We start from the raw sequence: 12,708 nt of genomic DNA on the forward strand, positions 1-12,708 counted from the left end.
CTAATTCTAATATTAACATCAACATCTAAAAAATACATGGAGACTTATCTTCTATTTCATTGACAATTTCAGAAACTCAGTTTTATATTTGCTTAATAATTTATTCAACAAGGTTTTATTGCACGCCTACAATGTACCATGTTATATTCTAAGTCCTAGGACTAAAAATAAACAAAACAAACAAAACTTCCTGAAACACTTACTTAATTTTAATGGAAAAGGTAAAGTAAAAAATGATAGAAGAAAAACATATAGAAAAGTGCTAAACAAAAAGGAAAAATAGACAAGGTAGAAGCCTAGGATGTTGAAGGGGCATTTCTGAGTGTGGCTGGAAAAGGAATGAGAGGTCATATTTGGATAGAAACTCCAAGGAAGTGAAGGAGTAATCCGTGTGGACAACTGGGGAAAGCAGCAAAAACCATACATGTACAGGTGCTGATGTAGAAGTGGATCTAGCACATTCTAGGAACAGTAAGGGTCTCAGTGTGAGTGTTTTTAGCAGAATGTTCACACTACATTTTTAATCTTATTACATCTATTCAAATACTAGCACCTTAATATTGCTACACCAAAGCCTAGGAATCATCTTTTTATCTCCCTTTCCCTTGTTTCATAGTCTGACTATCTTTAAGTGCTATGGTTTTGTGTCCTGGATAGCTCTTAAATCTTCCCATTTCCCTCAGATTAGATCACTCCCCTTGTGCAAGATATGTTATCTCTTGCTGATGACTGCAATTGATGTTAACTTGACTCTTTGCATTTGATATACTCTGTTCTGTAGTCAAAACCTATCATCTCTCTAATTAATCTTCTTGTAGTGTCATATAATATCTGTCTTGCCCTTCCTACTTTACGGTAAGTTCCATGAACTCAGAGACGAGATCCATCTTGTTTCAAAGTCCTATACATAATAGGTTCTCACTAAATATTTACTCAGTGAAAGCTGAGTGAATATAGTAAACCAGATTCATTAAGAGATGTGTTTTCTTTTTTTTAAGATTTATTTATTTTATTTGAAAGTCAGAGTTACACAGAGAGAGAAGGAGAGGGAGAGACAGAAAGGTCTTCCATCCACTGGTTCACTCCCCAATTGGCCGCAGAGGCTGGAGCTATGCCAATTTAAAACCAGGAACCAGGAGCTTATTCCAGGTCTCCCACATGGGTGCAGGGGCCCAAGGATTTGAGCTATCTTCCAGTGCTTTCCCAGGCCATAGCAGAGAGCTATTGGAAGTAGAGCAGCTAAGACTCCAACCAGCACCCATATTGGATGCTGGCACTGCAGGCTGCAACTTTACTGGCTATGCCACAGCACCAACCCTGAGAGATGTATTATTTATGTGACATTTGAAATGTATGTGAATGCCTTAAACCATTAAAATTATTAACACACAGAAAATTTTTCATGTTTATAGAACAGTGAATTTTCACTGAAAAGAATATTGGACTAGAATTTAAGAGTTGACTATGTAGTCCAGTGTCATGGACCTCTCTGAACCTCAGATTTCTTATTTGTAAAATAGAAACAATAAAATAGCACAGTTTTTGTATATAGCAGCATTTTATTTAAATAGATTATGAAGTCATTTTAAGTGCTCAAAGAAATGGTTCTTAGAGTGTGGTACTATTTTTTCATTACAACTGACCAATTTTTTTTCTTTAAATTTTCTAATAGATTTCCAATCTAATCATGCCGTAAAAGGCAAGCTGATGTTGAGTTAAAAAAAAAAAAATCAGTGTAACGGAAATAGAAGAGAAGTGTCATTGGACAACTGGGAACAATAGAGAAGGGAGGAAGGAAGGAATAAAATCAGTGAACTATAAAGTGATTCTTTTTAGTATTTTTCTTATAAAAATATGGCATTATCCTCAGCCCTTATTAGGCCTTTCACATGCTATTTGATTAAGTTACTTTCAATTTTATAGTCATGTTAGAAAACAGAATTAATTCTGGAGGTAATTAAGGAATTATAGTGAAAGTATTTTTTTTCCCTGCATGATGGTTACCATTGAATATTTATTGGGTCCTGTTAATACAGAAGCTCATTTGTAAAATGTAAGAGTGAGACAGAAAAATTGAATGAGATTTTTTCATCATCCATATATTTATTCTCTCATGAAACATTTATTAAGCAGGCTGGCAGCAGGTGCCATGGCTCATTGTGGCCCAGGAAGGCAGTGGAGGATGGCCTGAGTGCTTGGGCCCCTGCACACGCGTGGGAGACCAGGAGGAAGCACCTGGCTCCTGGCTTTGGATCAGCACAGCGTGCCGGCTGCGGCAGCCATTTGGGAGGTGAACCAATGAAAGGAAGACCTTTTTCTCTGTCTCTCTCACTGTCTAACTCTGCCTGTCAGATTTAAAAAAAAAAAAAATGCTGCTACAAGCAGTTCATAAAAATGCATATTATGAACAAATAAATATGCATTGATTTAAAATATTTTGCAGCAAAGTAGATTCATCTTTTAATTCCATATTTTTAAGATTATTTATTTGAAAGTCAGAGTTACACAAAGAAAGAAGGAGAGGCAGAGAAAGAGTCTTTCAACCACTGATTCACTCCCCGATTGGCTACAACGGCCTGAGCTGCGTCGATCTGAAGCCAGGAGCCAGGAGCTTCCTCCGGGTCTCCCCATATGGGTTCAGGGGCCCAAAGACTTGGGCCATCTTCTGCTTTCCCAGGCCATAACACAGAGCTGGATTGGAAGTGGAGCAGCTGGGTCTTGAACTGGCACCCAAATGGGATGCCGGCACTGCAGGCAGCACCTTTACCCGCCGCTATGCCACAACACCGGCCCCTTAATTCCATTTTCTCACAAACCTTTTGAAGCACTCTCAAATATGATGAAAAAGGGAGTATGAGAAAATAAGGCAGGATCTCTACAATCCAGGCAGAAAGCAGAATTTTTTTGTTTTCTTTCTTGTCATCCGCTAGTTGCTGTCACTTGTTTAAGTTCTCTCTATGCCATTTATTTCCATCTCCTTAGGATTGCAGTAAGTGCTAAGTAAGAGGAATACTAAAATACCCTGTGAACTTTAAAATACTGTCAGTCAAGGCAGCATGACATGAGACTATGCACTGGAATTCCTTATATTATATTGACAAAGTATTTTCTTTTCTTGGTACCAAAGTCATCATTATCTCAAAATGAAAGGTCCCTAAGATAGGGGACTCTGTCTTTAGACTATAGAACCTTGATGACTATAACTTAAATCTCTTCTGTAGGATAATGACAAGTCTTGGAGCTAGAATCCATAAATATTAATTATAATACAATATGGGAAAATTATTAACTTAGGTTTACAAAGAGTGGAGCCCTTTCTGCTTGCTGTTCATTCACAAGACAAGTAACGTTCTGGGGAAAAGCCTTCAATTTTAGATTGTTTTCAGACAACTGAGCAGACTTTAAAAGTTACTTTCTTCACCCAGTTGCTCCACCATTTTCTAGAATTTATTAATTTAAAGTAAAAAAAATGTCAAGAGATTGTAGTATATGAATTTGAAAAAACTCATTATATGTTCGTCTTCATGAATCAAAGTAAATGTTGTGCTCATAACTTTCTTCCAGTTCCCATCAGGAGACCATTTTATAAAGACTTATTAATCTGAAAGGCAGAGTTGCAGAGAGAAAGAAAGGGAGAGATACAGAGAAAGATCTTCCATCTGCTGGATCACTCCCAAATGACAACAGTGGCTGGGGCTGAAGCAGGCCAAAGCCAGGAGCCTGGAGCTTCATCTGGGTCTTCCACATGGGTGGCAGGATCCCAAGCACTTGGGCCATCTTCTACTGCTTTCCCAGGTGTATTAGCAGGGAGCTAGATTGGAACTGTAGCACCCAGGACTTGAACCAGTGCCTTTTGGAGATCTTGGCATTGTAAGAGGTGCTACAACAATGGTCCTGAGAAACCATTAAAAAGTGCTTAACATTAAGTGTAATGGCTAAGCTCATAAATGTTGTTTCATTAGAGTCCTTTCCAAATTCTCTAGAACTGTCTATTCACCTCAAGGTTTTCAGGTATAGTTTTTCCTGTGCCTTGTGGCACAGCCTATATACGAAAATTAGTTCCTCCTACTATCCTTTTCTTTTAGCTTTGTAAAATTCGCATTTTGACAGAAACTATTATTTCTATTTAATTGTGTGTTTAAATATATTGATTCTTTATATTAGCTCTAAACAATTTTGAAGAAACTCTTGGTCAATGTCAGCAGGTTTAATTAACCATTCTGAATGGATTGTAATGTTTTTATGCCCAAATGTAAATCAGGCCAGCGCTGTGGCTCAATAGGCTAATCCTAATCCTCCGCCTGCTGCATGGGCACACCAGGTTCTAGTCCCGGTCGGGGCGCTGGATTCTGTCCTCGTTGCCCCTCTTCCAGGCCAGCTCTCTGCTGTGGCCCGGGAAGGCAGTGGAGGATGGCCCAAGTGCTTGGGCCCTGCACCCCATGGGAGACCAGGAGAAGCACCTGGCTCCTGGCTTCGGATCAGCATAGTGCACCGGTCACAGCGTGCCGGCCGCGACAGCCATTGGAGGGTGAACCAATGGCAAAGGAAGACCTTTCTCTCTGTCTCTCTCTCTCTCTCACTGTCTCTCACTGCCTGTCAAAAAAAAAAAAAAAAAAGTAAATCAGCCAGAGTACAAAGTTGTTGACAGATGAATCTTGAAGAACTGCTATGCCAGAGAACTTTGTCTTTAGGAATACTGTTGTAGTAAGATTTTCCTTTGAATATATCATTCCTGTTGACATTGCAGAAGTTACATAATTAATTTTCATTAAATTGAATGGTATGGAATGGAAAATATTTTGAGAGATACAGAACAATGTTTTTGTAATACAAGGACACAAGTTTATTTTAAGTGATTCTGAGAAATGACTCAAGCCCAAAAAATGAAGCTTCATCCCCTGCAAAGTTAAGCAGTTATTTCAGTGTCACTGTTCTTTGAGATAACCTCAGATGGAGGAAGGATGGCATGTTATTGCAGCTGAGGCTTATACCTAGATGCTGTCTAGGGTCTTCAAAGAATCCAGACTGGTGGACTTGTAGTAACTCCATGTTGCAGCACCTTGAGCTGGCATGTAGGTTTTTGGATAAGGAAATAAGCATCAGAGACTGTCAAGTTAAAAAAAAAATCAGAATTCCATTGCTTAAAAATTTCTAGTTGATATTAGAATGAATGCCTCTGGATTATAAATTATTTTGCTAAAAACTATATTTGGGGGATGTATTTCCTTCCATTTTACATGTTCCATATTCAAAACTAACTTACAAGAGAGAGGTATCCTTGCTTGCAGCAAATCCTGAATTTTGTCTTCCTACCCTTTTCCTGAATGACTGTATTTTAGGGGCAAAAATATTAGTTTCTCTAAAAGAATGATTAAACAGGAAAGAGAGATGAGAGGGAGAGGGAGAAATGGAGAGAGGAGAGACAGAAACAGTGACAGTGGCAGACCTCTTCAATTAAACCATCATGATAAAAATCTAACTAGAGCCATACAAGGAATATACAGAAATTAACCACAATGTTCTTCTCTGGCATGATGGGAGAATAACTAGAACTAGTAAAAATTAAAATAAAGATGACATAATCCTGCTTCAGTATTTTAGTTTTGTTCACTTATAGTTATATAACTCTCATAGTTATTCCAATATGAAAATATGTGAAGAATATGCTATTAATGCCTGTCAAAAGTCTGCTTCAAGTAACAGACTGAACAGACATAGGTTGAACAAAACCACTATTGAAGTAGGTCATCTACTTTGACAGGAAAATCTGTGGCTCTCTGGAAAGTCTGGGGGAAGAGCAACAGAAGTCAGGTTTAAGTTCTAGGGTTTAAAGATTCTAACTTGTCCTAGTGCTGAGAGTGTGATTCTCTAGATTGAAACATTTGTTTTGGAAGTCATAAAAATTACCCAAAATTTGACTAAATGTTAAGATAAAAAAGATTTATATAACTGTATTTATAATTTCCATTTTGCAACAATTTTTAACATTTGGCTTTGACTAAGTCACTCTATAAGTACTCTAATGGTCTCTAAATTGTAATTTGTAGACTAAGAAGCATTTATATCCCCAAAGATTAGTAAGATGAATCGTGTAAATTCTATTTTATTATCAAAATAGATACTCATAGAGATAATTTAGAATATTAATGTTATAAATAATGGAAATTATTCTGAAAATAATTTATGAGATCATAATGTGATGACAATGAAATATAATAGTCTTTTTTATTTAAAACTATTTACACTTTATGTGAAACTCTTACAATATTATTTTCTGTGATAGTTCCCTACCCTCTTTAAATTGGAAATTTTTTATGCCCTGAAGAGTAGACCAGTCATCCTGTCTTATGAATTCAAATTTCAACAATAGGTCCTTCCCCTGGGCTACCGTTGAGAGCTGGCAGTAACATTTCTCTGTAAGGGACAGGCTGTCTTGTCAATATTAGGTAGGCGCTGTGATTTAAGCTTTGCCTAGTTAAAAAAAAAAAAAGGAGTCAATGTCTTTTTGAATTTTTAATACTTTCTTGCAAATGCCACGATGTGTCAACATTTTTGGAAGTAGTCATACATCTAGGATAAATTTACTTAGTTTTTTTTTTTAATAAGAAGATAAATTGTCCTCTAAAGCATTGAAAATGTGATTTCTCTTTAGCTATGGGTGTTGGGAGGAAGATTAGTAGCCAAAACAAAGCAAGAAAATAATTTTAAAAAAGCTAAAATAAAATTAAATCTTTATATGCATGCTTACCTTTCTAACCTTCCCTCCAAAATACACAAGGTTCAAAAGACACGTGGAAGAAATCTCTCAAGACTTAAAACTTTGTACAATACCTTACATCATAATAACATCATTCCAGATTGGAATTTGCTATTGTCTTCAAGATGAATGCTTGCCTTCCTAGGAATATAAACAAAACACCCAACCTGAAATCTACCAGACTCAACCACGGCCTGGACTATTTCCTTACAACTTAATACAAGTCAGCTAGCCAATGGTTCTTGGTTTTCTTACCTCTACAATTGGGAAGAATGGTTTCACATGACCATTCATGGCTAATGGCTGCTTGTGAGCAGTTGCCACAGAGGGCCTTCGGAAGGGCAATGAGCCAAACCTGCAAGGGAATTCTAAAACCCTTGTTACTAGAGCAGGCCCAGAAACTAACTCTCTATTGATCCTACTGAGAAACTAGGAGTTCTTCTAGATAGATAGGGATACCAGCCCGAGATATTCACTTGTGCTTTGCAGACGAATAGAACAGCCAAGCATATGAAGGGATTAATAATTGTGATGGCTGACAGTGTGAGGAATGGGAGAAAGAACCTGTATTTCCTTCAGGATCACAAGCTAAGCCAGAACTATATTAATGAAAATTCCAGAGTGGCCTCAATGTTGCCTACAATATCAGTAGCCTCCCTATCACAGATGGTCTGGGTTTTATTTTTCTATCCCTCTAATTGTTTCCAGATTGCACCTAGGTACAGCTGGGAAACCTAAGACTCTAGAATTTGGAACTTGAGGGTGCAGGGTAAGAAGGACCCACCAGTTACATGATAGAACTGCTCTCCAGTTCCTCTGTTAGTTTTTCTTGCAGAGAAATACGTAGGTGGAAGGAAGTCCCTGGTCTGTTTCGTGTTATCCATTCTAGTTCTCTATATTCAGCATCTTTTAAGAAAAAATGCACGGTGAAGTTACCTCCAATTCCTTTTAGGTTAGAATTTTAAACCAGAAGATCGATTTTAGCAAAGTTCAGTCCAGATGTGGTTCCAAGGATAACATCAAACATTCTGCAGGGGGCGGAAATGTAAGTAGGAGCTTCCTTTAGAAAGCTGTCTGTATGGAGCTTCTTGAACAGCCAGCACTCTGTCTCCTTTCCTGCCACCTTGCAACACACTCTTCCCTTCTCTCTGCTGTTCTTCATGTCCTCCTGATATGGTAGCTTGTCATCCTTGTATTCTCAGTAATGGGTTTCCCATCCTTTCCTGTGAGATTATCAATAAATTTCTTGCTTTGAGTTGGGAAAGAAAATCACAATAGGTCGCACCATGGTCTTCTGGAGGATGGCAAACCCACTTTACTTGCCAAATTTGTTTCCTGGATTTTTGTCTGCAAGTTGTTTCCTCATGCTGTTTCTACTCTCCTGCAAAATGTCAGCTGGGCACACACTTTTCTAGCTCTATTTAAGCTACCCTTGAGGCAAAGACTTGAAAAAGCCTAAGGTATAGTAATGTCAATCTTCAGTGGTTCATTATTCATGAAAGTTAGGATATCATTTGGAATAATACAGAACTGGTGGAGCATAATTCAAAGTGAAAGGATTCAGATCCCAGTATACACTTTGTCTAATGAGATTTTTCCTGCCTCTTTCATTTGGTGGAAATAATATCCTAGGGGAGGAAGGGTAAGATCAATGCATATTTCATAAGGGTGAGGGAGGCAGACTTGAAGTGGCCAGACCAACTCAAGCTAAACAAAGCATGGTTCTTCATAAAATAAGAATAATTTTTAGAAGGTGAATCAGGCTGACCCTATACAAATGATTCTGTCACCTAAACTTTAGATTATGATGATTTGTGATTCAAGTAATTTATAAGATATCAAATCCAGAATCTTCACTTTTCTAACTCTTGACTACCTATTTGCTCCTCATCTGGGCTGAAATGGAGTCAAGCAGTGAAGAGAGGAACAAACAAGTTACCCTACAAGGAGCTGTCACCTATAAAGCAGTCACTCCATGGATTATGAAAGTATCACTGTGGTGGGCAGCCCATAGCTATATCTGCTGGGCTCCTCCAAGGATGCTAGATTCATGGGGATGAATATTTACACTCATTCAGTTTCCACTTCACTGTTGCCCCGACTATGAACTTACACCACACATTAATCTCTTGTCTCTGCTTATGGAAAGGTTTAACATGGCGTTGCTTTAGTTCTTTGAGTGAAAGCTTTTCTTATTAATACAATAGTTTCTATCCGCTTGAGGCATGATCTGTTTTCTACTAATAAAATTTTCTGTTCCAGGATTTTCTTTCACTTGGGTCCTTCTACTCTAAATGTGTGGGAGAATATATGGAAAATTATGCTTTCGTGTGTGTGTGTGTGTGTGTGTTTGTACCTCCGTTTGAATTTCTGAATATGTTATTTCATGTGGTTAGTTTGGGTATATTTATAGATTTTGAAAATGAACATGCTATACTATTTTAAGTATGTTTTATATGGTTCACAAAGGTACAAATTGTTACCAAGAAGATTGACCTAAGCCATGTTACATCGAAGTGTGGCTCTCTGAAGAACATCCGCCACAGGCCAGGTAAATAAACAATTTTTAGTAGTTTGAGAAATATTTAACAGAATCTAGGAAACTGACAAGCAGATTTGCTCCAACATCCTGATACTTCATGCTTTTATTAATGAAAACTAAAGTTAAAAATTTCAAGGCATCTTCATTTGAGACACATGAACCCAATTAACATGAATTGACCATAAGTCACAGACTAGGTTAAAATTTTAAAATATGTAAGATGCATTTATATTCATAATATTGACACTCTTGGTCTGTAAAATGCATTGTGCCATGTATTCATACATAGCATTGAGTGCAAGCACCATCTCCAAACATTTTTCATGAAATTATTTTTCTGCATTATATAAAAAACAGGATTGTGGTTAGTAAAGCTGAAGAAATTTATTTATCTGATGATATCTCAGATCCTTTATTACGAAGGCAATCATTATGAATCCTTAGCAGAATATAATGATTTTCCAAATTATTTGCCCATGGACACCTTTTGGTTTTCTAGAATGTGTCATTGGACTAATGTTTTGAAATAGAACTTATACTCACATTTGCCAGGGGACGTAAGGGAGCTTCTCCTTTTAAAATGTGAATCTAACATTATGAGTCATTTTTTCTTAATATCATGAATTAAATATTTTTCTGATTCTAGTACCATGCATATATAATAATAGATAATTTTCAATTTTTTAATTTTCTTGAGAATATTTTGGCACAATTTCTATACCCCATTGAATCCTGGAAGGACAAAAAGAAAGCAATTAGATTTAACCATCTGTGCCTGACATCTTAACATAAAAATTAGGTAATAGATTTTCCATTAATCATTATCTCAAATATTAAAAAAAAAACAAAGTATAATAACATTTGAACTTAATAAGATTTTTGTGGCCATGAGGAGATTTTTAAGAATTTATTATCTGAAAAACAAAGATAATATAGCTTTCGAAATTGATGAAAGCTCTGGAATGGTCTAGAAACTAGAACTCATTTTTTAAAAAGGTGTTCATAAAGCAAGTCAAGGAGTTAGAAACTACATGTTTATAATCTCCATTATGAATTTCAGATCTGCTACCATGGAATTAGCTCCTCTGTTTTTCATGGGACAGTAGGAACATGGTCCCTTAAAGCTTTACCTTTATGACTCCCCTGTCTATTGCTGAAGCCAACAAACAATTTTGTACTGCCACATCAACTGTATACATGTAGATTTGATAATACCACTTATTTTCTAGCGGAATTCAAAAGAAAATGCTGGATTCCTTAATTACAGACATTAAAAATGAAGTTAGTCAAATTCACCAGGGGACTGGATATATAGAAAAATCTTGCATAGATCAGGAAATATTCTGTATGTGACTTGGTAGTCAGAAAAGACTATTGCCATGACTCCTACCAACTTCTAAATCTAAATCTCAACTTTCTGTTGTAAATGAAAAGAGATGACTAAATTCATTAAAAAAAATTGTTAGTGTGGTGTTATTTAATAATAGCAAGCTTTTCACAGTTATTTTGGAATATGGAAGATCAAAAGAGAAATAAAAATAATTCAGAACCAGTAAGATATTATCTGCTCTTTACAAATTCACTTCTGAAACTATTTAATAAAGATATCACCATTCATAGTTACTGCTCCTGAAGGGTGCCTGAATTCATCAAAAGCAAATGGGTTTCTCTAACAGTTGCACAAGACTTTCTAATGAGACCTCAAAAGAGGTCTACTCAAGATTCCTATTCCATGGATGTTTTTGGTTAACAACCCATTGTTTTTTCCTTCTCAAAAGACAAAAATTTAACAAGACTCTATTGACACAAAATATAATCAGAAAAAGGCAGCTTAATAGATCAATTTCTCTCAGAAACTACAATAGAAAAAAAATACAGAAACAGGATCCCAGACTCTTGACTTTATCTAGTTGAAAGCCTCACGCCCTCCATCCCGCAAACTGGATAAGCATGTTTCTTATGAGTCACTGTGAATCATGCTACTCCCATCATAACGAACAAATAACACCCATGTGGACAGGTAAAATGTAAGAAGAATCACACTCCATGAAATGGTGCAAATTTTGAGGGAAAGATAACAATGTTTCATTTAGACATGAGTTAAGTAGCATTATTGCTTTCTAAGCTTTCAAGAGAAGAATGAATGGATGTTTCTAAGTGTTATCCAATTAATCTATGTAAGTTCAGGAAATCTTTGGCTAGGCAATTGGGTTAACATAGGTGCCTGAATATTGTATAAGATAATTATTACAAAACAGTCTAAGACAGCAAATACCTGCCCAGTGTAGAATAATCCACTATATTTGAAAGCCTGAGAAAGACATGCAGAGATGTGGTAAAATCACACTGAAGGGTGGAACGTGGGACTCTCATAGTCAATAGATCCTATCTTTCAGCCTAGTTATCATTAGGGGAAATGGCATGGTCAAAACTCTATCTCAGCATCATCAGATCAGTGTCAGTGTCAGAATGGTTCCATGACTTCTGTAAAAGAAAGGGCTTTCTAAGATCCTGTTCCTACTGCTCCATGTATTAATGTGAATGGGGAGTTCTTAAAACTTACTAGTTATAAACAACCTAACTCCTGACTCATTTCATCAATGAAGCTGCCAATGCTGAACATTCACAAATGAATATATTATCCATATGTACACCATTCCAGCCTAAAACTTATTTGCTAAGTGACCTGTTACCATGAAGAAGCAGAAAGAAGAGTTTCATTTCCAGTGAATTTACTACCCTGGAAATAAGAGACTAAATGTGTCAGGTTTTAGAAAGGATACAATAGGCTATTTTCATTCCGTTATTTTTGGAGTTTCTGTTACAGCAGTAAGAAAACTCCCACTGATTTCTTAGGTTGACCAGAAATGGATAAAGGAGGAAAGTATTAATATGTGAAGTAATCCACATGGTGTAATATAAAGGGTGTTATTGTCTGGGATTGTACCAGGAAGCAAAATGGACTAGAAATTAGAAAAGATTTCTTTCACATCCGTGATCACAGGGATAGAAGAGTTAATAAGTTTGTGGCTTGCAATGATCTATCTACAATAGCCATTTTGGGGAAACAGTCGCCTCCAATACAGTTACTTTCAGCAGAGCATTTAAAATCCTTTTCCAATTCAAAGGTGGTGGACGTGTGAAAATCGAAAGTGTAAAACTGGATTTCAAAGAGAAGGCCCAAGCTAAAGTCGGTTCTCTTGATAATGCTCACCATGTTCCTGGAGGTGGCAATGTCAAGGTAAGAAACAGTCTTGACCCAACCTTGTTTTTATTAATTATTATCATTATCATTATTCTGAAATACTCTTTATCAAAATGGACTCCAGATTGAAGACTTGGGCACAGAGTTTCACAGGAGTCACATTAATATCATCTCTTGGTTATGGAGAGTTAGGAGCCAGTTGTT

General features: G+C 36.6%; 1 protein-coding gene across 13 annotated transcripts in view; it reads left to right on the forward strand.

Moving 5' to 3' along the window:
* The window catches only part of MAP2 (microtubule associated protein 2), a 318,054-nt gene that overhangs the window by 301,508 nt on the left and 3,838 nt on the right, over positions 1-12,708 (forward strand). For 8 of the 13 annotated variants that reach the window (XM_062190748.1, XM_062190757.1, XM_062190862.1 and 5 more), the window contains 3 exons: positions 7,710-7,802; positions 9,227-9,308; positions 12,428-12,540. In XM_062190748.1, coding sequence (XP_062046732.1) covers positions 7,710-7,802; positions 9,227-9,308; positions 12,428-12,540 — 288 coding nt within the window. The remainder of the gene's footprint in view (positions 1-7,709; positions 7,803-9,226; positions 9,309-12,427; positions 12,541-12,708) is intronic. The other 5 variants (XM_062190767.1, XM_062190787.1, XM_062190826.1 and 2 more) reach the window with 1 other exon arrangement.

The sequence above is a fragment of the Lepus europaeus genome, chromosome 1 (assembly GCF_033115175.1).
Source record: "Lepus europaeus isolate LE1 chromosome 1, mLepTim1.pri, whole genome shotgun sequence".
NCBI classification, from domain to species: Eukaryota; Metazoa; Chordata; class Mammalia; order Lagomorpha; family Leporidae; genus Lepus; species Lepus europaeus.